Source organism: Prinia subflava, chromosome 11 (assembly GCF_021018805.1).
Source record: "Prinia subflava isolate CZ2003 ecotype Zambia chromosome 11, Cam_Psub_1.2, whole genome shotgun sequence".
NCBI lineage: Eukaryota > Metazoa > Chordata > Aves > Passeriformes > Cisticolidae > Prinia > Prinia subflava.
In genome coordinates this window covers 16150921-16178478 of record NC_086257.1, presented here as the reverse complement: position 1 = coordinate 16178478, position 27558 = coordinate 16150921, and the positions used below count along the sequence as shown (strand labels likewise).

General features: G+C 38.9%; 1 protein-coding gene across 13 annotated transcripts in view; it reads right to left on the bottom strand.

Moving 5' to 3' along the window:
- Positions 1-27558, bottom strand: part of LRCH3 (leucine rich repeats and calponin homology domain containing 3) — a 57820-nt gene that overhangs the window by 7047 nt on the left and 23215 nt on the right. For 4 of the 13 annotated variants that reach the window (XM_063407814.1, XM_063407816.1, XM_063407825.1 and 1 more), the window contains exons 2-19: positions 26263-26407; positions 25054-25180; positions 24307-24412; positions 23993-24129; positions 22927-23036; positions 20178-20271; positions 19212-19332; positions 17030-17172; positions 15625-15701; positions 12820-12915; positions 12369-12420; positions 12096-12236; positions 10818-10865; positions 9673-9726; positions 4586-4634; positions 3977-4090; positions 3277-3395; positions 1607-1744 (exon numbers count right to left, since the gene is read on the bottom strand). In XM_063407814.1, coding sequence (XP_063263884.1) covers positions 1607-1744; positions 3277-3395; positions 3977-4090; positions 4586-4634; positions 9673-9726; positions 10818-10865; positions 12096-12236; positions 12369-12420; positions 12820-12915; positions 15625-15701; positions 17030-17172; positions 19212-19332; positions 20178-20271; positions 22927-23036; positions 23993-24129; positions 24307-24412; positions 25054-25180; positions 26263-26407 — 1871 coding nt within the window. Of the gene's footprint in view, positions 1-1606; positions 1745-3276; positions 3396-3976; positions 4091-4585; positions 4635-5485; positions 5558-6591; positions 6673-7701; positions 7784-9672; positions 9727-10817; positions 10866-12095; positions 12237-12368; positions 12421-12819; positions 12916-15624; positions 15702-17029; positions 17173-19211; positions 19333-20177; positions 20272-22926; positions 23037-23992; positions 24130-24306; positions 24413-25053; positions 25181-26262; positions 26408-27558 lie in introns of those variants that run through there. The other 9 variants (XM_063407826.1, XM_063407815.1, XM_063407818.1 and 6 more) reach the window with 9 other exon arrangements.

The following is a 27558-nucleotide window of genomic DNA, read 5'->3' as shown; positions in this document are numbered from 1 at the left end:
TAAAGACAGATGAAACCAAAAAATAACGTCAGAAAACTGGAAGTGAAGCTTGCTGCTTGTCAGCCTCTTGCAGATGTGTTTAATGGAGCTGTCTGAACTGCACTCACTGGCATTTTTTCAACTGAGGTTTTTTTCTGCAGTCAGCTTTCACACCTCTGCAGACACACCACAGCACAGGCTCTGTCTTCTTCCTACTCTCAAAGCTTTTTCTCTTCTGGTTCAAGAGACACAAGCTCCCTGCTCCTATGAACACGCCTTGGAGAAGCAGGCAGCACCTCCAGGTGCTCAACAGTTCCAGAAGTGATGGGGTTTCCTCTGTGCCCTTCATGTGCTGTGTTTTCCCACCAAGGAAGCAGTTAAAGGCCAGCTTGGCTTCTTTCTCCCTAAGGACCAAGGCAGTACAAAGATCACACTGTGCCTGGGGCATGACATGATGCCTCTTCTGCTCCTGGAGCCACGCGACTCCAGGCTGCCTCTTCCTTGGGATTCACATGACAAAGCCATGATTTAACTCCTTAACAGAACATTCAGCTGTGCATCAAACCAGGCCATTGAGAAGATCTCACTGACGCAAGTCTCCTGAGCAGTGGCTCCCTGCCTTTGCTTGCAATGATCCCACAATCTGCCTAAAATGTTGCTGTGTCCAGTTCAGTTGTTCTCAAAATAACAGGGCTGCCTGCCTGGTTGCATTGACTCCCAGGGACACAACCTCAATGACACACTTGGCAGCCCTGGAAGTGCCAGTTCAGATTTCAATCAACATGAGGACTCACTCCAAAAGAAGGATAAGTGAAGACTACGTGCATGTTTCAACTTCTTCTCCAAGGAACAATCGCTGATTTTTTCCTCATTCGTACAATTTAAAGGTGCATAACAAGCAATCTGCCTGTCCATATTACTTTCAACTAGCTGATCCTAAACATTTTCACTGAACTTTCTGACTTCCATAAACACAAACTGGATAAATAATCTGTTATCTCACAGATTTTGATCTTTCTCTAATTCTGTGCTTTCCCTACAAAATAGACTGCAATATTTCCCTGCTCTCAACAGTCCCCTGACAGTCATCTTTTCTTCCTGTTATCACAAAGGTATGACGGGATTTGTTTTGTTCCAGGAGATGCTTTTCTCCAAGTATCTTGAGTGCGTTCTGCTAAAATTCTTCAGCAGAGGAATTTGTAGTGCTGTGGACACAGGAATCAACTTGGTCTCTGCCTGGTTTCACTGTCTTGTGTAGTGGGATCCTACTTGTTATAACTCCCTACTACGTTTTCCTGAACTTCTCAGACATTTTTATCTTTTAAAATATCCTATTTCTGTTTTGATGCTGAACTGTCTCATATTTCACTAGTTTTGAAGTTAATTTGCTTAGGGAGGACATGAAAATGTTAACATTTGCTTACAAGCTGTTAGAAGTAACTTCCTTTACATGAAACAAGCCCAAAGAGAATTTCATTTAGTGACACTGCAGACCTTTTTTAAACAGCACAGATGGGTCTTTTTGTCACATACATTCACTGAGGAGAATGGTGAATTACAGGATTACAGCACTGTGTGGGATGTCACTCTGGACAGCTCTACGGCAGTGTCCCTGTCACACACTTACCACAGCCGGCGAGGGCACGTGGATGCTGGGGACAGAGCGGGGCCGCACGTGGTTGGCCAGGTGGCACAGCACGACGCCGTCCGTGAGCGCCGCGCCGAGGTCGCTGGGCAGCGACACCTTCAGCCGCGCCTCGATGTTCTGTGGGGAACAACGGGGACACATGGGAGGCTGAGCACTGCCGGCTCCCTCACCCCTGCAGCTGCCTCACTCTGCACAGGTCTGGATGAGGCACAGCTCCTGCATTACAGCTCTGCCCGTCCTCACGGCATTTCCAGCAGCTTTCTGAATAACCCCAAGGAAAGCCCCAAGGGGCATTACCGTGGCCCAGGGCTGGCCACAGTCTGGGAGCAACTGAGTTCAACGAAAAACAGTTTTCATTGTACAGCGCAGTGAACTAATACAACATTATCCAAAAACAGTGGAAATCAGGATCTAGGAACAGTGTTCCTAACCCTGCATATTCTCAGAGAATGGTTCTGCTGAGGGAAGTGAAAATAATTGTCTTTGTGGGTTGGAGGACAACACAATTAATTAAAGTCAAGAAAAAACTTCTGCCTTTAAATAAATGCTGAACTATTTGACATAAGCAGTCCATTAAAAAGAAGGTAGTTAGCATTTGTTTAAGAGAGTGAATAAAAATTCAATTCAGGCTTTCAAACTCATTTAAAATGCTGTGTGAATATCACTGAGTTGTAATACTGTATCTAAATTTGTAAGTATTAAAAAAAGAATTAAGCTTACCTGGGGAGCAGAACAAGAGACAGACTACATAGAAAGCAATCTGAGGTAACATGAGATAGTCTGCAAATACCACCCAGTTTTGTTTTATCTAAGGTAACCTTTCTCCTTTAGAGAAAGAAGACTGTCCTTACTTCAACACTTCCCCCAGAGAGAGGGAATTTTCTCTATCTGGGATGCTTATGGCTTTTAAGATTAGCTTCAATAAGTATATTCTTATTTATTGGAAAAATTCAAACAATTAATTACAGCACCTCAAGAAATCCCTTCATGCTCTGCAGAAACAAGTCTGGGGCAAAGCACAGCAGTACCTTAATGCCATGTGGCATTTCCAATATTCCTGTTTATTGTCATTGTACCTGGGCACAAACCAGGAGTGTGGTGCCCCTGGGCAGACAAAAAGCATAAATATTAGAAACATCTGTGGCTCAAATGTTCTGCATTTAACTAAGGATAAGGCAAGAATCAACAGACAGATCTAGAGCACACGAGGAAACCATGATGGCAGCATGACTGGCAACAGCCTCTGCACTCCATCTGCTTTTCTGTCAGCTTTAGAGCAAAAAAGAATTTTAAAAAAAGACATTAAAAGGGGACGTAAAGGCAACTTTCCAGGGAGCTCTTTACAAGTGTGAAAGCTGATAAGGAAGAAAGGAAACACATATAAAAGCAGAGTTCACTAGACATTTATGAGCAGGAGTCGACATAGTTTATTATACAGAATTTGAAGCTGAGCTGACTTTATCTACCACAAACAATCAAGTGAACACCACTGCACCCATCTGAAAGAAGTACATAGACTGTACCACACCATTTAACTTTGGTCAACTGTTCCCCATACTGGCTCAGTGAAACAAAGACAAAGGCAGATTTAGCAGGGTCACCAAAGGCATCTCCTGCTACGTCCCCGCTCTGGCTCCCGGAGCACTCACCTTGCGTAGCTGCTCTATCAGCTCCAGCTCCTCCTCCCGCTGCTTGGAGTTCTGTCTCACTCGAGGCTCTGCAGAATCATTAGCAGGAGACAAGGCACAGGTAGAGGATGAAGCGACAGCTAAAACAGCAGCATGAAGGAAAGAAGATCACTAAGCACGGTTTGGCTCTGTGTTCTTTGCTACTGCACCACACACAAAGTTCCAGAATGGTGACATTACACTCCTTTTCCCCAATCTCTTTCTTACCTTTGATTATCAATCAAACTAATGGTCTACCAACCTCAATGAGATGTCAACACAATTCCCTCACTGTTTAGATTCTCATCCTTCTGTTGGGTAATAGTCATGCACAAATGATGACAAAGTTTTGCCACATGGAATATGTAGAAACAGTTCTGTCTTTCTCCAGAAATTGCAGTTCTGTTACAGGCTACTGGGTAATGCAAGAATTATCAAGTAGTGTGGCAAAGGTGTAAGTGCAGACCAGGATGAGCAAATTCTCACACTTCCACAGATATGACAAAGGAATATTGGACATCTCCAAATAAAACCCTGTTTGTTCACAACATATGTGATGTCATCTGTCTACAAATGGAACTGTAAAGGCAGTTTGATGATAAAAAACACTGCAAGCCCCAGGTAATGCAGATGTCAGTATCATGTAGCAAAACTAGCTGAATATCTGAGCTATATAACCTACCTTTCTTGGCTTCATCCCTGACAGCTGTTCGGAAAAGGAAACTCTCAGGTCGCTGGGAAGGGTTTCTATAGGAAGGCGGGGCTGCATGGCCAGGATATGGAGGGGAAAGGTGGACTAAACAAATGTGGAAAGGCACAGGAAAGGAAGGAGGAAGAAGGAAATGGTTAGAGTTTAAATAGGAAATGGGTACAGCAATGTGGTAATTAAAAAGAACAAACCAAAAATTTTAATGTAATGATGACAAAATAAATTACAGCCATGCATGATAAAAGCAGAGCAGGAAAAGGCACTTCCAAGGACACTTGCATGCAAAGCACATTCCACATACCAATTCCAACAACTGTTCTGACTCTTGCTGAATGTATCTGTGTGCCAAAGCCTCTGTGAAGGCCTAAAGCAGCCAAACGCTGTGCTCTGCCTAAGGACATGCTTCAACCCTGTTGTCTGTTCCCTTGTGTTTTCTAAGGAGACCCAAGTAACTGGGTGAATTCTCACACACAGCAGTGCCACAGACAGAGGTGGGAACAGATGCTCCCCTCTCTTCATAGGACAAATAAGCAAGCAGGCATTTTTATTTCTTTTTCAGAGGTTTTTTCCTGTCCCTGTTACCTGTCTGAGCAGTAGGTGAGCCAGGGGAGATGGTAGATCTGTCATCACTCTGTGAACAAAAAAGCAGAAGAGTATGAATGGTCTTAATCTGGAAAACCTTTAACTACATTTTAATTTGCTGTGTTTTAAGAAAAGCTCCATCCATCTAAGTGTGTTTCAGATAAATAACCAGAAATAAGAAAAAACACTGTATGTTGTTTCCCAAATCTCATCTCTGCAGAGATGGTTTTTTGCTTTTACAGAAATGACAAAACTGCTTTTTTTCCTTAGGAAAAAAAAATGATGAAACAGCACTGACTGTGCAATGACAGATGATTGTGAACTCTTCCAACCCAAAGTGAAAAGTGCTCTTTGCAAAGGGGACAGAAAAAACCAGGTATTAAGCAACATGCAGAACTGGCAATACAGCAGCCCCAACACGGATACTCCTCTTTGACACCTTTGCTTATGCAGAATTGCTGTTTACTGAACATCTGTCCCCAGTGAAACACACTGCAGTTCCATCACAGTGCTTACACAGGCTAATGATTTCTTGTGAGGAATACATTCAGCACAGCAGTTTCCACAGGAAAGAGAGAAACAGGCAAAGAACACAAGTGTACTTTTGATGAACTCAACTTGATCAAGAGTAAATGATTTTGTACAGAAAAAGCAACATCAAAGACAACCAAGAACCCCTTGGAGCAGAGACTGGTTACTGTTTCATAGATCAGGCCTCCTGCAGACACAGCCTAAAGCTAAGATGAGGTAATACCTACTGCAGTTTAATCAGGTGAGTCAGGCTCATAACCTAACTGAACTTTTGATTAGACACTGACAGACTAACACCCGTTCAAACCCATGAGTGGGTCCAAGATATTTTTGTTGGCTCCAGTGGTGAATGATAATAGCAAGAGATACCTTGACAGGACTGAAGGTAGAGGCACTAGGCAGGGTAGTAGCACAGCTTTCTTGGTTCAACCCTGAGAGTGACTGAATGCAGAAAGAAAGAGAAGGCAGTAGCAGAGTTAGTGACTAGCTGACAGGTTATACACAAAGGTGGAATGCAGCGAAGTTATAAATGAAGAGGTGATCACAGAATCACGTTATACATGTCTGAAAAATCAGAAAACCCACATACAAGAGGCTCAGTAATACACACTTTGTATCTGCCACAAACACTAACAACTGGTCCTTGTGATTACACACAAAGTAAATGAGATTTTGTGAGTAGAATCTCACGCTTGGGGAAGTGAGATCAGTGTCAGGATTTACAAAGTTGCCACAAATAAAGTGCAGTCACATTTCAATTATGAGACCAGTATCAAAACCAGCCAAATAAACAATTTTTCCTGTTTATGGAACAGGGGCTGTAGTTGTGCCCAACTGTCACTGACAAGTGGATCTAGAAGGCCAAATCCTGTGTCCTACTGAAAGCACCATCAAAACTTTAACATTTGAGGACTGAATGGCTGAATGGCTGGCTATGCTTTCTGAAACAACATTCAAATAAGAAAGTGACAGTTCAGAACAGGAAAGAACATCAAATGACATCTAGAAACTCTACAGGTAGTGAAAGACACATTTGGGAGTTGGTTCTTAAAACATTTGCAACTATTCTGTCACTTCAGAACAGCACAGCCAGAGGGACTAGAAGGGAAGGTTTACACTCAGGGCAAGTCTTAATGTTTTTAGGCCCTGTACAGACTTACAGCTGATCCTCAAGACTACCTCTTCCTCCAGAGAAGGACAAGGCCAAAAGGGTGGGGTTTTTTTATTTTTTAAGATTTTCAAATATCACTTGATTTAGACAACACATTAGGTAGCACATGAAAACAGTAAACCAGAACGAGGTGGGCTGTAACATCAGTGTATCTGTCTATCCCTGTATAGAAAGAGCAGGGCCAGCTTGACACAGACTAACAAGAAGTGGTCACTACGCACGCACCCAGCAGCAGCACAGGGAGGGGACATGGCACAGCACAGGGTGGGACAATCACAACACCAACACACCGCATGCTCTTCACCTGTTTGCGAGTGCCTGGCCTCCTTTTAATGGTATTGGTGTTATTGTCAATCTCAAACACAAAGAGAGGCTCAAAGCCATTCTGTCAGGGACAGTAAGGAAAGAAAGAGAGGGAAGAAAGGAAGAAGTGAGGCAAAGAATGACGTGAGAAACGGCAGCCACAACGCTGAAGGAGCCAGGATGCTGCAGTTCAGACTTACACCACCCTCTGCACATGCTGCACGTGGTCTTTAGGTCTAGCACTGAAGTCACAAAAATTTCCCTGTGCCAGAAACAACTGCAGATACAGGGAGTGTCAAAGGAGAGCCCAACCAGAACTCTGCATGAACCAAATAAGGATATTTTAAGGGAATTTGGTTATTAAACATTTGAATACACAAATGAATGCCAACGGTCTGAGAGAAAACTCCAGGGTACAAGTTTGCATAAGTCAAGCCCTGCTTACTTTACCCATACCATTATTATTTGTAACACTCTGGTGCTTAACTTCAACTTATTCTCAACTTAAAATGTTTCAGAGATCCTGTGTGCTGGCAGTAGTATGACAGCCTCAGGCCACATTTGAGACCACAACAAGAAAACAACACAAGGAAGGGAGCACAAGGCAGTAATGACACAAAGTTGTGAGAGGAGAGGTCACAGCAGCTGCCTAATGCTTCTGAAGTACCTTGTGGGCTTCACAACAGAGAAACTGAGCAGCAGTTAGAGAGGGTGTTTTGGATTTTTTTTCCCTTTGATAGTACTAACCTTGTAAGGGACAGTATAGCAGAAAACAAGAAGACAGCTGGAGAAAAATGAGGTTTAGAAGCAATGAGGGCTGAAATCATTAGCCAAGTCTGAAAGCTTGATACCAGGTCTACAAGTAATCTCCATTGTAATGAATGGAACTACCCTTGTGAGAACAGCAAGAGGTTCTGACTAACACAAAACTTTTATTTTCTCAGACAGACCAGTGATTACATTTCTTCTTCAACATTTTAGTCTAGTTATCTATCACAGGTCAACCCAAAGAAATCCACCACATTGTGTAATGAAGTTCTGCATCCAGACTCCACTTCAAATCACAGGTATGCAGGAGGAACTACAACTGAACTGAACCATTAACACTCACAGAAGGTATGGCCAATCATTCTGGGACTTCAAACCAACATTCCTGATGTTGTTTATAAACAGAAGGAAATGGTCAGAGTAGCCTGTGCAACATGAATACATTTTAATTTTAATTAGTGATTAAAGACAACAACGAGATGACCAAAAGACACACTAAAGATTTTAAAAAGGAGATTCACAACTGAATTGTTTTGTTAAAGCAGTAACAAGAAGAGCCAGAAGAGCAAAGTAGTAAAATAAAAGCTCACTTACTTTCTAAATACATATTCGATTTAGTACTTTTAAAAGCTTTTCTGTTTGTCCTCAGAAATTAAACCTAGCTAAATTTCAAACTCATAAGGACAGGGAAAATGTCAAATGAAATGCAATAGAATATAAAACGGTAAAAGCAATGTAAACTCTTATCATTTTTTTAAAGCAAACTGATGACCATTTCTTTGATGTTGAACAAGTTTTTACCATATCAAATACATTTGTGTAAACAAAATTGATACAAATTCATGAGCTAGTATGGGCCTAATGTTCCAGTGACAGGAATTGCCAGAAACAGCTGCCCTGGCATACATGATCATTAGGCACAGTGTGGATTTCCACCACAGAAGAGAGCTGCAGATCAGAAACCCAGCATTTCACATACTATTGTAATTTAGCACTGCTGAAAAATGTGAGGAAACAAAAGAAAAATGAACAGAGAAATTACTGTTTGCAATCCTTCCCTGCCAGCCTGGTCACTCTTTTTTGTGAAGTAAAAGGATGTAAACTTGGTTAAAGACAAAAAAAGGAAACAAATAGCAATGGAAGGCAGTTTCAACATAATTTCTGAAAATTCAGTATCTTAATTTACAACAAAAGTCATGTGATCACAAAATAAAATAGAAATGGAGTTCTTACGGGTGTCTTTAAAATATGTTCCAAAGACGAATTCCTTGACAATAAGGAATCATCTCAACCCAAACTACTGCTGTTCTCCTGCTTTTTATGGGCTAACTATGAAAGCACATTTTAATATGCTCATTGACAGTGATTTCGCTCAACAGCCACATGATTATTAAATTTCTCTCTAACATTTTAAGCTTTCTTTCTCACCCACAAAGTCTTATGAAAGCAGAAAACCCAAAAAGTCTGAATAAAGACACAGTAAATATCTTGACCAACACGGTTCAGGAGACAGACGCTCTAACCAAGAGACTGCCTGAAGAAAATTTAGGCAGATAATGGAAGCACATAAATTAAGCAAATAAATTCTAGGCATGCAGTCATGCAACAGCAGGCAAATCAGGTGTATTTTTAATTTTCTAGACATGGATTATGACATTAATTAGATTTTTTAGTTATGCTACATTGCTAAGATGACACAAAGGAAGAAATAGCATAAAACATGAATTATGTGCATACATGTTTTTATTTTTGATAGGTGTTCAAAATAGATTATTTTTAAGACTAATAAACAATAAAACTGTATGAGGAGTATTTAATGATTTGTAGCATTCATAAGTAGAACACTTTTTTCTTGTGCCAAGTATTTCTAACCCCCATGTGCAGGACACAGACAAGTTAAAGCAGAAGGGTGTACTAAGCATTAAAATTGCTTACTTGACACTGAAGAGCACATCAATTATGAAGCAAGCTGAATGGAAAAGAAATCAAACCACAATGACTAGAGGTGAATTTTTCATTTTAGAAATTGTTCTTTACTATCAGTAATTTTCTTCTGCTCTCAAACAAAATATAAGCTTTAATTATTTTGTGGAAAACATCAATGTATTATTAGCAAATGTCTGTCAGCAAAAGTGTCAACATATTCATAACATCATAGTTCACAGCTAAGCTACTTTTCAAAGGACATGGTCATGTTTTATGCTATTTAGATTAGGTCTAAACAGTTGGTCTAATCTGAGACAATCATAACATGTTGTCATCTCTAGGCTCTAGAATGTGCCACAGATAAAGGCCACGACGTGCAGGATCTTACCACTAACAAGGCACTATCATCAGTATGCTGAGACCTTCTGGATGGAAAGGGACACTGGGAGGTGGGAGAGATGGAGCAACGTCAGAAACACACACAATGTCACAAACACACAGCATGTGAACAGACAGACATTTTGGAACACAGCACTGTGAGGCTCTTCAAAACAATCCATGAACTATCTGTAACTCCGTAGGGACACAGCCACATGACCCAGGAATTACAGTGCAGCCATATTATTTAAGGAATCAATTATTCTGCTTTCTGTGTTGTGTCAAGCAAATACAGAACACTATGCATTCATAGTGCTTACTCTGGTAGAACAAAGAACCTTTTAGAAGAATAAATTAAGAACAGAAAAAGGAGCAAAAACTATTTCAATTACCCCATGTTTTGGTAGCTTCCTAACAAGAAGAGTTAGTTGGAAAATGCTGCTAAAGAACTATCGTATTTGTTATAATATTAAAAGTTTTTATGTGATTAACACTACCAAGTGAATTATCTTTCTCTGGACAAAAGTGGGGATGGCAAGCAGTGGAAAAGCTGTTACTATGCAGAAATCTGATGCAGAGAGTGAACAGATGTCATTGGCTCAGCTCTGTATATTCTAGAGGACTGAGCTTTGTATGATTTGTGTTCCTGGTTTTGATTATAAAAACTATATTATTATAAAACTATAGCAAAAAAAACTTTTAAAAATATTTATTCCTTTTCCTGACAGGCCTCAAAATTCTGAATCTTAGTATTTCTGGGACAACTGGTTATCTAATGACAGGAAACTGGGAGAAAACTGATCAGTGAAGGATGATTGTAATACTGAAACTTGCCTGAACACTCCTGTTAGAATATAAACTGTACTGCCCACAAGGAGCAGGTTAAAATCGAATATGAAATGTATTTTCTGCAGAGAACATAGAAAATGTACAAAAAACAATAAAACAACACACTTGGACAGGCAATCTGTATGAACAGAAGAAAAGACTAGAATAACTCCATAAAAACCCCCAACCCAAGGCTTAATAATACATGAAAAAAACTATGCTATAACCCAGTTTTGAGCTGTTTTCCACAATGAAGAAAATAAGTCTGATGGAGAGCTAAGAATTTAACTGCTGACATCCCTATTAATGCTCTTACTGGACTCTTACCTCACTGTCCATTGGGCTTTGTTTCTGAGGACTTAAGGAGGCTTTTTGCTACACAGAAAAAGAAAAAATTAAATTTAAAATAATGTCACAGAGAAACAGAAGCTCAGAACAAACCAGCATAGTTTGAAAGTGTTTTAAATCAGAAGTCTTAGTTTTTAAACAGAATATGCATTGGGGAAATTGAAAATTTCACTGAGCTGAAACTTCCCTAATATTAGTAAAAAATCAGCCTTTATTTCACAAACAAACAAAAATCTCAAATTATGCATATGAAAGATGCATAATATACCCAAAATACAACCTAAAGGAGAAATTTAACTGCTGAGAAAAAATGATCATGAATAACAAAGGAAACAGAAGAAAGATAACCTAAAATCAAATCCAAACCAAAAAACCCAGGAGACTCATCAATGAACAACATTCAACCTAAAAGCTTAATCTTTAACTAAAAGACTCAGCTGAATCTTTAATAAGCAGCTTTACTACAAAATAGTGCCAGGGGCCTAAAAATTGTTATTGCTAATGAAAAGCCTAGTTTCAGGCAGCTAAGACCCTTTTTCTAAACTAACTTTATACATTAAATATAAGCAATAAACCATTCTTTGCCTCTGCAGACCACCCTAAACCCAAAAGAAATATTAACCATAACATTTCTTAAATTTGTGATGGTGAGATTCAGGAAAGTGACCAGAGCAGCAATCAGTAAAAAAAATTAAATCAACTATCATATAAATAGACTGGCATGTTAAGCAGATTTCATATTGAGTGGAGATACACAGAAGACTCAGTGTTCAGAGTGAGTGCCTGATGTACCATAGGTCTGCATCCATGCTTTACCCAGAACTTGTTTTATTATCACAAAGTGGCAAAATAGATCAGGCAGCATAATATTTTTGTGTGTGTGATTATTTCTTCCCTGCCAAATTTGCCTTCAAAGTTAATCTGCCTCTATGCCTGCTCAGATATAGGCCTTTTCTTTCTTAAACCAATCCTGTTACATCTATGCAAATGAAAATTGAGAAAATGAGGTGAAATAAGCAAAAATCAGAATTCTTTGCAACAATCATAGTTTGGGTAAATCTTCCACTTTCCTCCCCAGTTCTAGCTTTGCTTGTGTTAAGCTACAGCACCAACACTTAATGGACTTAAATGCTACTTGTCCAAATTCTTTATGCAGTGCTAGGAGTGTAACATACAAGCAGTAATTACCATGGCAATTAGTTACAATGAAGGAATTTAGAAAAGATAAAGTATGGAGTAGGTACTAAAAGGAGGCACCTTAACAAAGTCAAGGACAGCTTCTCTCTGGATCTGCTTCGTTCTCATCCTCTCCTCCTCGTACTGCAGGGCCGCCAGCTGCGCCTCGCGCCGCGTGCGCTCGATGTGCCGGCGGTGCAGCTCGGGATCTGCGGGAGGCACCTGCAACCAAAGGGGCACCAGGCTGTGATCAGAGCTGCACTGGGCTCTGGAGAAACAGCCCACGCCTCATGGATAGCATCACTTTGGTTTTGCATCAAACTCATTCAAAACTATGCAAATGCTATGTGTTACCTGGGTGTGGTGACTTGATAGCGAGAGAAAATAAGGTGAATCAGGCAGGGGTCTGACAAATGCAAAAACAGAAAGTAGACTTTTAATCTTAAATCTAAACATTTTGCATACATGAATTGTCAGTGACACACAAGTATCAGAAGAGTAACTGTCTACTAACAGTTGTGATGATGATTTAACTCACTGAATGACAGATTTTGTGAAGTAATTTCTATTTCTTCTCCTGAATTCTAGTAACAATTTTTTACAGCACAAGATGTACCAGTGGGATTGTACATTTGGCCTACTACACTCAGATACTCAGTACTTCATACCCCTTCTCTAAGAGTAACGAGACCAGGATTTTTTCACATGATCCTTATTTAGAGGAACAACTGGATAGTATGGTTATTTGAGGGAGGGGAAAATAACAAAATGAATCAGCAGAAACACTCAGTTTCTTCTTCCCTACCTCTCTGTCCTGTCCACATAACTCCTTAGCACTTGGTGATGCTCTCTGTCCTGCATCAAATTTAGAGTTTCAGGTCTTCGTAATTCATCTGTATCCCTGCAGGTAAGACACCAGGTGGAAGGGGGTTTGGCCACTGATGCATATAGACTACTGTCAAATTAATTCTACTCTAGATTACAACTGTTTTTGTGAGAGAAATGCCCAAACAATTACCTTCAGATAATCACAAAAGTGAAATTTGGACTAAAGAAATCACATTGTGATACCAAGTCAGATTACAAGTAGTACAGTTTGTAATTAAACATAAATTGCTTAATTAACAATGGTTTCAGAATACATGAAGACGAATTCTCTCTTTTAAGACAATGTTTGGGTTATTGCAGGCCTTATTCTGCTCTGGAAAGAGCAGAATTATTTTTAAATGTCAGGATCCTTTGGTATTTTCAGCACAAACCTGCTCACCCCAGCAGCCAGGTGACTGCCAGCGACACAAGCCCTCAGAGTCACAAGGTAAACAAGAACCCATCTGGCTCTTACCCATCACATCAACCGTAACAGAGAATTTGTGCAGTCAGTTCTTTGCTAGAAGGCAGCTGTTAGCACTGAAACAATTCCCAAGGTCCACAGCCTACAGCATGTACCCTGACATGTTGCTGCTTACAAAAAGAGTTGGTGGAAATCAAGGAGCTTCCTCTTGACAGCCTCAACCCTGCGACCTTGGCTCCTGGGGCAGCCATGGAACACAGACACACTTAACCAGGCATTTCCAAAAAGTGTCAGTCCAGCTGGCTGCGTGCACACTTGGGGCCTTTTCCTCATGGAGATGAGATGTGGAATTTGCCTAAGTTACAGGTCTCCTGTGTTACTTAAATTAGCACTGAAGCACATGACAGACCCATTACTGAGAGCTGTTTTGAACAGACAAGACTGGGCTCAGCTCAGTGCCAAGGCGTGTGTGCAGAGCAGAGTACACACAGCTTTGTTGCAGCAGGAATGCTCCACAGTCTGTCCAGAGGCAGAAACTGTATTTATTTAATTGAATCAACTAATGTAAGTACTCTTGAGATGAAGTCTGCGTTACATCCAACTTTCAAAGTTTTAATGGCTCCAGCATGCTAAAGAAAAAAAAAAGAGGCTGCCTGCCAAGGCATTTGCACAGAATTCCTGTGGAAGCACTTTACAGCTTGTGGTTGTCACAAAATAAAATATTTGACTAATACAAGCTTAAAATACAAAAAATTACTCATTGTCATATGGCTGTTTTTACACAATTTTGAAGGCAATAACAACATGATCTGGTTTTAGTGCCTTAGTAATTTCACTCTGCTGCAGCGTAGTAAGCTGCAATTCATTCAGATGGCTGATTAACTACTTCTGCATGGGGATCTGCTGCTATCCTTAAGTGAAATTTTGAAATCACTGGACACCTTACTGAACTTCAACTTCCTTTACCATTAACATCTGTCTGTGTAAACAGCAGCTCTCCCCAGCTAACCAGCCTTCCCCTATTTCCTTCAGATTTATCATGGAATCCAGTGTTCATAAAGTCTAATTATTTCCATGTTGACCACCAATGTTCAAGTAAAAAAATGAGTAAACAAACAAGCAAAAAATCAACTTTTCAAACCAGGAGCATTCACTATTTTGGCAGAGAACATGACAGAACTGCTATAATACTTTATACCTGACTTGTGGACAGGATAAGAAATGCTGACATATGCTGGATAAGTTACCCTCCCTTGTATCAGTACAGCTACTGTATATGCTCATTTTCTGCACATTTATTAAAATGCTACCAAAACTCTGGAAAAATTTACACACTAATCTTGGTTTCATTTGCTCTTTCAATACCATTTTAGAATCCATGAAAATCGGTTTCTACTGACAGCATAAGTAATGACATACTCAGGACTAGCAGTTGTCTTTTCCACTACCCCCCTGCCCCTCCAAACATTCCAAGTACAACTGGGCTGGTTTTCTGTGGAGTCACTTTCACTCCACAGAATACTGAAATGCTTGAATGGTATAATAAAGATTCTATCAATTTTCATTTGCAAGCATTTGCTTGTTTTTTATCTTTTATTTGCTTATCTTCTTTTCTTTTAACTAGACATTCAAAATTCTTTTCAGAAACCTAACCACCCCTTATTGATACTCTGTCCAATTCTGACCTTTATTTTACAGATAAGCATTCTCTCCAATAAGCCAAGTAATCATTAAAGAGCATAAGCATACTTCATCAAAATAGGCAACTTGTTTCCAGAACTGATTCCCATTCTATCCCTTCTGCTGATGTAAGCTCATGATTATGGCCCAGAAAGGTACTTTTTAAAATGAATGAATCTCCTACAATCCCAAAACCAGCAGGAGTCAACCAACAATGTGTCCTTATGGCACATCAGATACTCCACAGTATCTCTAACCTTCCTGCAAGTACCTTTATCCCTTTTGTCCTCTATGTAATACAGCTTAAATCAACTATTTAATCAAAGCACAAATTAAATAACAAAAAGCAGATATGAAATCATTTTAAAAATATGCGCTTTAATTGTGCAGATTTATTTAACCAATTCAACCAATTTTAAATCGAGCATTGGCATAGAATAGTTATGCCATTTGCCACTCACTGCCATTATCAGAATTCCAATTCCTAATTTGGAGCAATAACTTATCAAAAAAAAGCCACATACACTTCTGGCAAAGCAACAGAAAACAATGCCATTTTCTAAACATGTTCAGTGAATACATGCTCTACATTCATCATGAAATTCTGGATAAAATTATTGTTACCACAGTAAATCTTACCTGTTTTGATGTGAATGTCGTCTTGTATCCTCTGTTCTCTGAAATTCTCTGATGGATACAGGCTTTACTGGTGAGCTCTAAGCAAAAAACCACAAAAGACTAAGCTAGTAATTTATTCAGAAAACTCCACATTAATGCCAAACAATCTCTTTGTAGAGCTTCATTTGTAACTACTGGTATTTAAAACACCTGACAAAGAAGCACAAAAGGCAAGTCAGGGATGTTCATTTCCAACCAAGCAAGCTCATTCTTATTTTTTTTCTCCAATTTAAATAAATAATAATTTCAAGATTAAATATGCCTACTGATAAGTTCAGGATTTTAAAACCTCCAGTATTAAGAATCATGCAGAGAAGTTAATGAAGGTATAAAATTTGTATTGAAATGTAAATACATTGTTTGGAGTTTAACTCTACAAGTGCACAGCAGTGAAGACTGGATTCTCAGAAACACAGAATAAACAAGCTGATGGTCTTTTATGATGTTCTAAAATCAGGTCCCAGAAGGACGAAGAAAGCAAAACATGGGATTAATAAGAACGCTTCAGGTTTAATTTAAGCAATTATTTATCCTATTGGGAACAGAGACATATTGCCTTTGGTGTTATTTAAAAACTTCCACTGACACCCATTAACATAGCAAGATAGAAACCTTTCAAGATTAACTTGCCAATTTCCACTCATGCCTGCATGCATGATGCTATATTGCAGTTAGCCTTCCTCAGTAGTATTTTGGACGGTCTTTTTAGAGAAACCACTCCTTCAGCTAAAAGCAGTTTAATTTTTATGACAAGACAGACCCCAAGGAATAGCTGTTGTGATGCTGACCAAGGCCTTTTCCCTATCTACAGCAAGGAGTCCTTGGGTTGCCTACAGTGGATTTCTCTGAGTTTTGCTCTTGTGCTTCAGGTTCTGTGTTCTGATACTGAATTTATGAGCTTTGCAAAATGAATGCATGTCTCATAGCTGTGTGACTGATTTTAAACACAATAATATAAGGTTGACAAGACAGGGACCAATTCCTACATAAAATCTAAAGATCCACCTTTTTTTCTTTCTTCAAATAGCAAATCTCTTTCTGCTTCAAAACACACAGAACTTTGAAAGGACACATCTGAATCAAAGGACCATAGTTACTGTCTAGGCAGAACAGCCACAAAGATTTTTTCTTTGACAAGTTTTCCATGTAGTCTGCACAGCGAGCCACTGAACTGTAACTGTGTACATAGGTATTAATTAGGACTGACAGAACACAGAAGGAAACATGATGTGACTAAAATTCTGTTTCTCTAGGTTCAGTTTCCAAGGACTCCCTCCAGAAGTGAACATCCAGGTGACTCAACAGGGCAGATTTTCCCGAGGGCTTTGCTGGGGTGTGAGCTGAAGGAGTGCAGGTAGCAGCACACCTCGCTGGAGATGCACCGCTGGTCGATGTAGGCCATGAACTGCGAGCTGAGGCTCTCCAGGTCCTTGGGCTGCCTCACCTCCTCCTCCTCCTCCTCCGTGGCACAGCTGTCGATGTAGTCGATCTGATCGAGATCGTGTTCCACTGACAAACACACAGAGACAACACCCACAGTTAGATAACCCATCACAGAGGGGAAAACACAACAGGCAGCAAGGCCAGGAACTAAGGCCCTGCTTCTTCTGCCATCTGGGAAAGCTCAGCCTGAAAGCTCTCGGATTTTGCCAGGCCCCCTAACATTAGATAAAAAAATTTTGAAATAATGATAAAATTTATGCCTTTTAAAAAGCAATGAGGAACATGTATCAAGCAGGTACTTTTATACTGCTGGCTGCAGATGCTTTTGCAGTGACTGAAAAAGTAAATACTGCAATTTCCTTTTCAAAACTAAAAACTATATATCAAAATCTTTCAGCTAGTATCAGGACAGTACAATGACTTGTGTACATTTTGGAATAATTTCTCTTAGTTCTCTGTCAGAAAAGTCAGAATGGATATGACAGATCCTTCTTCTAGTATTACTACTACAACAAAATAGAGAGCAGCCTAAGTTATGTGAATGCAAACACAATAAATATAAGAATTGTATGTGGAAATAATGAACAACACTACAGAAAACAACAAAATCCCTCTAAAACAATATAAGGCATATGCAATTTTATTTTAAAAGAAGAATGAAAAAAGAAATTAGGAATCACTGAAATGAGAGCAAGAAACAGCACAGTTTGACTGGTATTGATTTTCCTTTGTGTGGGAGATACTATGTAGGGCAATTTTTTCACTTGTCACTGCTTTTCCACATTCTGCCCAGGGATTCTGAGAGTCATGACATTGAGCAAACGCCTCTGGTGAAAAATACTGCACTGGGGAAGGAGGGGAAAGCATAAGTTCCCTTTCAGAGCACTAGAGCTTTCTTTTTTCTTACAACTCTCCCCAAACTTGCTCCAGACTCTTGCAGACATTCTTCTTTACTCCCCCGTCCCTTTCCTGCTTGTCTAAAACAGACTTCTCTTTGCCTCACCACACAATCTAGCAACTGTTACTGCCAAAGCCACCCCCTCTGCTACTACAACCATCCAAAACTACATTCCTATTTACTGTGGCTTCATTAAATCTCCATCTAAGTTTCAAATCTTTAAAAAATCGCCAAAAACCAAACTCCCCTTCTTTCCAGGCTTGCTTATTAAATAATGATGATAATAATCCTAATACAGAAAAAGGTGAAAGATATTAGTTATATATCTGTGTTAGGAACCCAAAACTGCAAAGCATCTGGATCTCTGACAGCCACATGCTATGGTTTGTGCCCCTCTCAGATACAGATCATAAACTGATCATGCTCCAGCTTAAAAGTCTGCGAGACATTTTGTAACCCCTGGTGTACAAAACCCAAACAACAAAATAAAGTAAGCCTTGGAGGCAGAGCTGGCAGCACTACCTGTTATTAAGGCTGCCCAGAGCTCCCCATGACACCCTGTCTTCAAATCTTCTATCTGCCAGAATTTAACTATTTGAACTGAATTTTTTCCCCATTAATGTGTGAAAGAATAAGAGTCAACTAAAAAGTTTCAGATATTTCTAGAAGGTGGCAGAGAAAGCAAAAAATTGACACTCAGACAATTGACACTCAGAAACACCAGCTCCTCCAAGATGATATTAAAGTTTGGATTAAAATCCAAAACTGGAATGAGCTACTTGTACTAGTTGGAAATATAAAATTCCCTGACAAAATTGCTCATCCTGTTCTGACAGCAGTCAGCACAGAGCACTAACAATTTACTACTGCAGTAAAATTTCCACAGAAGCTCTAACAGCAAAACTCCATGCACTGAAATTCAATATTCCAAAATACCATTTGAAGCAGATGGAGACTTTAACATAGGACATAGGCAAAAGCTGACAAATTTTTCAAAAAAATAGGTACTCTGCTGCTATTTGATTTTGCCTTTAACATCCTTAAAAAAACCCAGTATTTTTACAATTTCCACAACATTGTTTTTGTGTAATTCCACCAAGACCTTTCTGGGTTTTTTCCTCTTTAAACAAACTACTATCTATAGGAAACATTCTGGAACTTTAATAATGATGACAATAAATACTGTTAGCCAAAGGTCACTGCTTACCTCCACCATTAGTTACAACTGCACTCCCTCTGTTTTCTTGGTATTGATTTTCTCTTCTCAATCTCTGCTCCTTGGTGATCTCTGCCATACGTAATGGGAGATCTGAGAGCTCATCTGTTGGCTTTGGAAAACAAACAGTGAAGTCTGGAAACATTTTTTTTCAGAATCATAATTTTGTAATTCAGTACTTCTTGATCTGTCCTTCAACTGCTCTGTTTTACAACCACAAAACACTAATTTAAAGCAAAAGACAGCTATAGTGTATTTTTTTTAAAAAAACATATAGTTGAGCTTTCTTCAGAAACCAGCAGCCTACAGGTTTGATTGCAGTACCTGCACGTGACTGAAAACAGTCCAGGATGGAAAATCCTAGCACCTTCTCTAAAATCAAGCTAGGAGTGCAAGTATGGAGTACAGTTCACTGTGACACTTTAGGTCTTGGCTATTTTCCCAAGAGGAAGAGGGAACTTCTTTGTGGCAATAATAATTGACAATCTTTTTGCTAAGAGATCCTATTTCCCTGGTTCTAAATGGCAAACAGACTTTAACATTTTAAACAAAGGAAGAAGACAAAATTTCCAGCTGATTTCCAAAGCTGAATTTTCATGTTCAGAATTATTTTACTGAAACATCTTTTCATGAATAATTACAGTTGACTCAGCATTGTAATATGATACTGTTACAAAGTTTTTAAAATGAGGAACCCTATTTTTCTTATTTCTTATGCTCCAGTAAATTAACCTCTCATGCATTGTTTTATACATTTCTGTTAATACTTCCAACCTGGGGTCTGTCCCATATAAAATTAAACTTGTTTTTTCTCCAATAAAACAAGTAATATTGGCTCAAGGCAACCTGCACACCAGCACATGCATGTTACCTATGGAATGTGCTTCCAGATGCATACATTTAATTCTCTTTCCTGTATAATACTGCCCTCAACAAAAATAAAGCTGCAACACTTACTTCATTCCCTGACCATCTTTTGTCTCCGCTGTCCACACTGTTGAAGCCAGAATCGAGTGCTCCGTATGGACGGCTGGAGTAGAGCTCCTCATGGCTGTCAAACACACAGTTTTAGTTACTGTGATACAAACACCACCAAAAGCTTCTCAGCTATTACAGAACAAAAGCAGAATAGGCCACCAAGCACACTTGCAGCATGTTCACAAGCTCAGCAAGTCTGAAAACCTCACACTGCACTTGCTACAACAGAGCAGGAGGTGCGTGCTGACAGCTCACCATCCCTGTCAGTCAGCTGCCACTGCCTTCAGAGCTAAACTGATTCAGAGGATAGATCCACTCTTCAAATGTTTCCCAAAGAGAAATTAAACAAAGCAAACTGCTAAGGGGTCTTGTATTTCTCTGCTTAGCAAGTCAAACTTTCGTTTTCTACTACTTATGTTCTGGTTGAAAAACACTGTCAAAGAAACTTTTACATAAATAAGCATAAATATAGACAAAAATCACTAAAAATACAGAATATACTGCTTCTACTCAAAAGTATGCAGCATGTATTACATGAATGTCTTCTGTGTCATAATTACATAAGAAACTGTAGTTAGCTGAACAGTATTTCAGATACATCACAATATAATAACTGTAGAAGCACAGTTTTCATTTACAGAGCTTTGTCAATGACATGTCTACACAAAGGCATTAGACACGTGCCCAGTGTTACAATACATATAACCAAACAGCCATAGAGTTCTTTAAATTTCTGTGCTTAGAAACTATGTAATTCAGCACTACAGCCATCACAGATGTCAATGCTGGCAACTGCTGCAGATAGATACAGTCAAAGAGACAATGGGGCTTGTCTGATGCACTGCAGATGGCATTTCACAATGGCTCAACTGTCCTACTGGCACTCCATGCCCCAGGGAGAACTGCACCAGTAATTACTACATAATGCACAAGGAAGAATGAATTTCAGGAAGCTAATTGCTTCACCCCATCGTCACTAAATTGCAGGTCATTTTCTCACTGGCATTGCTCTCAAGTTGCTGCTCCCTCTGAAATTCCACTTTCAGGAAATACTTATTTTCAAATTATTATTATTATTATCATCATCTTTGTAGAAGACTGACAGACTACTATCAAGGCCTATTCTGGTTTTCAGATAGACATAAAATAGCAAAGAAGTACCAGGAGGGATGGATGCTACAGATGAGAAACATTAAACTATGCATCTGTTTCTATGCAGAAGATGAACTCCTGTATCTGCATGGAGTTTTGATTAACTCAGAGGAGTTCCATTTTTATGGCCCTGTATTTGTACAGGAAGATCATCTGCATAATAAACCATCAGAAAGAAAAAACCAACCCCTTTTGGGTGGGAAGAAAAAAAAATGACCATGAAGTCACCCAATGCAGTTAAAGAGCTACTAATTTGAATAACTGACAATAGAACCATAACTACACTAACAGGTCATAGAACTTACATATATTTTTAAAACATGGGTCAAAGAAAAATCCATCTGCACTATAATTCCATTTTAAATGAATCAATATTTTCAGCATCTCCTGAGCACCCTGTTGTAAACTGAACAATTACTGCAAATTAAGGAGCTCAAAAATGAGGAAGTGTTTTGATACAAATTTTCTTTTAGCCTCCCTTTTCAATTGGAGAATTTGAAAAGCTTTAGATCTAACACTAAAGTTAGCTGGAAGCTCAAAAATATGTAAACACTGTGCCCATGACTACTCCTTTTAAACAAGAAAGCTGTTTTCTGTCCTCCCAACCCTCACAACTACACCCACCTATCCAATGCTACACACTTCACACATTTATAATCATCCAGCAGCAGTTATGTAGAAACCATCTGCAACAGCTTGTATTGGAAATTGATTAACCCTTGACATGCTCATATGTTGACCTCATCTAGAACAGTAATTTATGACATTCAGTACTGATGAGGAATCACTGTCAGTCCCTCATGCAAATTTTTCTTCATAAATCTGACTCACGATGATTTATTGTGAAGTCCCTTGATTTGTGTTTTATTGCTGCTAAGGCAGAAGTACATCCTTCAGCAACTTCCTCCTCCACACATTATTACTGCCTTCCAAGATGACTGAAGTAATTTTTATATATATTCAGTTATATACTTCACTGACTCCCTTTCTTGTGTATCACGTAACAGAAATAAATCTTATCTCCTGCTTTTTGCTAGACATCTCAATTCAGCAGCTGATATGGCTGACTGTTCCAATATTTGTGTTACAATGCCAAGCAGCAGTGCCAAGTGAAATCTTGCCAAAAATAACAGTTTACTAACAGGGTGGAGATCAGCATTTACACCTGCGGTTTGAACACAGCCATTACAAATTCTGTACAAAAGGTTAAAAATCACAGCTGGGATATGATCCAATAAGTCTGAGGAAAATATTAAGATCTTGTAAAATGAACATTCATGTTAACAACACAAGAGGATACCCTCTGTTTCGTTTATTATTACTCTCTTTTTACTGCATATCAGCTCTGACACTGCCTTTCACATGACACTGCCCAGGTCATCTCCTGAACCACTTCTTACACACTGGTACCTTGCTAGAATGCACCATGAAATACCATAAACAATATTTTTCAAAGCCACCTCAATGCACTTGCAAAAGAACAATGCTTGATCTGTTTTTTTAATAAACTCAAGGTGACTGACAAAATTTTCCTGAATGCCATTAAAACTGGGAACACGCCTTGTGCAAAACTTACCATGATCCAAATCCCATGGGTCTCCTATCATAATCAGGCAAGTCTGGAGCTATCTTGCATGCTTCTATGTTCAGGTATTTAAATATATGAATTTTTCCTTTTATACATATCTTAAAAAAGAAAAAAAGAAGTAAGTATATAATTTGACAATACATTTTCAAAGTACACTGCAAACATCCAAGATGCAGTTGAGAATAATAACAAATGAGCACATTTACATCAACCAATGTATCTTTTATTCTAATCTCACTGCATTTTAGAGGAACAGCTATAGTGGAGCATCATGGGATGCTTGTAATAGACAAATGGAACTGTCCTCCAAGTACACCTGGTCTGCAGGCAACTCTGTCAGTTGGATGCTGAAATTTCATCATGAAAACAAGACACCAGCATTTACAAGTACCAGAATTTATACCCTTGGCATCAGAACAGATGCATCCCACCCATGCCCAGATCTGAATGGCCGTGGCAGACTGCCAAAGCCAGCTCAAATTTATAGTCAATGAAGGCAGTAACAGCTGTCTCTGCTTTCACAAGGGAAGCAAAACCCCACTGAAACGACAAGTTTCAGCAAGTGCCCCTCTCAACTCTGATGCAGCAGCTCACAGTAGAACCTGTAATACTCAAGGGCTTGTATACCCACAGTGAAAACCAAATTAGTCACTAACAATATTGCACTTTCTAGTTCAAAGGCCAATTTAAGTGCTCTGTTGCAAAGTGGACCAGAAACCTGCAGCACTGAGGCCTCAGTCAAAATTTGGAATATAAGTGGCAGAAAATCAGTCTTGCCTAACAGAGCTTCCTCTCTCCTATGCTAAAAGCAGAAATATTCAAGCCAACATTAGTGGAATTTTCGTACTATTCCACAGCAGAAACTACTAATACAGAAAAGAGAATAAAAGGGCTTTTTCAAGCTGTGCTGGTTACTTAACAATTTTAGACAACAGAATTTATTTAAACTTCTCTTGCTCTTAAATAACAAATATGTAACATAATCCTTCAGTTTATAACTTAGTTCTGTCCTTGTTAGCTGAACTAGTAACCTGATTTTGTAGCTGCAGTTTACCTGTGCAGGGGGGGACTGGAGAGGGTTGTTTTCTAACATGATGGTCTGAAGATGTCTGAGGTTCCTATAACAAACTGGTATTGTTGTTATTTTATTGCAGGAGAAATCTAATCGAATCAAAGGCAACTCAGCAAGCTCTGGAGATAGAAAACAAAGATATAATTCAGAATACCAGAAGAGTGTGAGAAAAAGTATAAAAATATGTGTTTCACAAAACAATTAAGCTGCTTTCAGCTCTCAGAGGAAAAAATAGGGACTGAAAATAGAGAAGTGTTTGACGTTTCTGCTGTTATAACTGAGAGCTGTTTCCTCACCTTCAGGTAAACGCACCAAATTATTTCTTCTGACATTTAGATCTCGCAAGGATCCCAAACGGCCAATCTGTGGAGGTATTGTCTGTATTTCATTACAGCTCACATCCTACAAAGAAGAGCAAAGAATGAGTTACCACTGTCTAAGTCTCTGTTAATTCAAATATGCAGCTCTGTTTAGGCACAGAAAGAAAAAGACAGCTATTTATTTTATTTTTTATATTAAATTATTATAATTATAATAATTATTATAATTAATTATAATGAAATACATATTAAATATGTATTTATATATTATATTTACAATAATATTTTATTATTTAAGACACCTCAGATCCGTATACTCATTCAATCTCACTGCTGATATGAAGCGCTGTTCTTATTTTAAACACAAGGGGAAATAAAAGCTTTAATAGATTAAGCATTCAGATGTAGAAATTTATTTCAATTTATTCCATAGTATTTCAGACAGCACAACTTGCTATATAAAAGCTTTCTGCCAGAAAAACAAGAACTCTTAATTCCACCAGGCCTTCCTTTCTAGAATAGAGAAGACATTTAAATTGACATGGATCATTTGCTCTCCAGTGCATTTTTCCCTCACATAAAACTCTTTTAAAATCTCAGAGTATTTAAAAATCTTTTCTAACACCTCTGTACAAAACCAAACACAGAGACACTGTAGCAGACAGAGATCATCCTTACACCAAGAGCAGAACAGTAATAGTTGGAAATCAAGTGCATACTCACAAGCTCTGTCAGCTGTTTGAGCTGTCCAATTTCTTCAGGTATTGAAACCAACTTATTATTACTTGCTATCAAAACTTTTAGTGGTAGTTCACAGAGGTATACTGGCAATGTTGAAAGCTGGTTTCGACTTTTGGACAGAAAGAAAACAAAATAATCAGAATTCTAATGAGAAATATTCATGAAATGAAAGACACATACAAAAAGCACACTCCATTTAGATGATCAAATCAGTTTTCATGCAGTTACTACAAAAGTAGCTCCATGAGGCTCTTCTTCATTACTTGCTTTATCTAGTTACGTGTGAACAAACTCTGAATATCAAGTATCAAGGTTGATCAGAGGCTTCTGAACTCAGTGTGGAGGAACATGATGTTTCTGTGCCCTTTCAGGTGCCTCTGATAACTGGCCATGCTCTGTCACAAAGGAGCATATTTGGGCTGAGTGTAAAAGCTTTCCTCACGGGTCAGCACACATGGAATGCCACAGAGAAAGTCATGATACACAGAATATTTAAAGTGTATTTCTGATTAAGTAAGGATAATAATGGTACTGCACCTACTAGAGATACAGCATTAGGAAATCCGTATCCTAGTCGTACAATTTTCACATGAACAGAAAAAAAAAAACAAATATACTTTTTCAATTTAGTGTGCTTATAACACCAGGAAGAAATAGCCTGAGACTTTTTTCATTAATATCTCTGCCAATTTCTGAAGAGAAACTTTCCACATCTACTAAAAGACCCTCTACAAATGGAGGATGCTGTACGCATTTGAACTTCATCAAGAGGCCAAGTTGCAGCAATTTGCTTGTAATGCTGACAGAGAAGTCTTAATGCTTGAGAAAGATCTTCCAAAGCCACCAGTATAATGAAGGTAAAGGGATATTGCACAAGCCTTACTCAGCTGCTGAGAGCTGCTTTGCAAAGACTATGCAAAAGCTCTCCTTTCAGTCTGCATGGTGATATTTCACATGGAAACTACTGGAATTTATTTATTCCTTCAAGCTGAAATTAGCTTTCTTCTTCATACTCCTCCTCTACAAGCTGCTGCTTAATCCTCACGTTCCCTGATCCACCTAAATGGGTAAGACTGGTTCAGGTTGCTTTGATCATACACAACATAACAAGTTAGCATTACTTATGGGTGCACCAAAATAGATAAACCTAGACTATTCATGCTAAAGCAAAATTTGTAAGGTAACTGTTACCTGATATTTAGAAATGTTAAAGACTTTAAGTTCGAAACAGCCTCTGGGATATGTCGAATGCAGTTCTGGTACAGATTCAGAGTCTCGAGGGAGACAAAGTGACAGGCCTCTGCTGGAAGCTCCGACAGTCTGTTCCGTGACAAGTCTGAAGGGAGGGAAGAAAGAGAGATTCAGTAAAGCTGCCTTAGAACTTCACTAAGTTCCTTGCCTGGCAAGGTTGTTTAGGTTAAAGAAGTTTAACCACAACACCTACCAAATGTTTATACTTGAAGAATCAGTATTTTTTCTTGGACAGTTCCAATTACCAGTCCATGGACACAAAATATCCACGAGCATTACCCTCCTCCACAAGCTGCACCGTGATAAATAATGCAGTTGCAAAGTGCTCCTTTTTCTTTAAAGGTCAAGGAAAGCTGCTGCTTATAAGTGCCAAAGTTCTGAGTTCTGACAGAAGCATTACCCAACTTCCAGGTATGAGCTCACTACAGCAGGGGCTATGACGGATATAAAGTTCAGCAGGGTGCACACAGGTAAGAAAGCACGAAAGGCAAGGAGACTTCTAACCCACCAATACAAAAAGTTAATGGGGAACATAATGAAACCCTTGTCTGTTCATCAATAAAAATTTTTTACAATAAATTAAAAAATTAAAAATTGCACCCCCCCAATAGACAAATTCCAAGTGCTTTCCAGCTGGTATCAGGCCCAAACATGGCCTCAGCTTCAACTTGTCCAAACTTGATTTTGAAAAAACAACACTTTAAATGAATGTTTCCGACAGCTCTAATAGTGGGAGTTAAAACTATTAATATTAATAGTGGGAGTTAAAAATTATAGAAGCCAGCAATAAGTTTGCATTGCATATCTAGAATAGTTTTATTATTTTATGACAGAAAACAGTTAGAGATCTTTGCCCTAGTTTTCTTTTTGTGAAAAAGAAAAATTTTTCTCTTTTTCCCCCACTTTTCTTCCAAGAGTGAAGAAAAGCCTGCGCTTACAGATTGCTCTTATAACATCCCGATCTTACCATTTGCTAATCCAGATAAAACATCAGATAAATGCAAAGAAAGATCATTGTGATGGATCCTGCTTCCTGCTACTGCCAAAGCAGAATTTTGCTACCTCTACAGCTTGTCCCAGGTGCTTTGCATTGCCAGAGTGTGGGAGAGAAACGATCAGAAATACAGCGGTTTTCTGATCACTTCTCCCACAAACCCCATGCCAGAACCAGGGAGAAATGTTGGTGCAGGCAGAAAAATCCCTATTTTGGCAGCAGGGAATATTCTTGGCATTTTA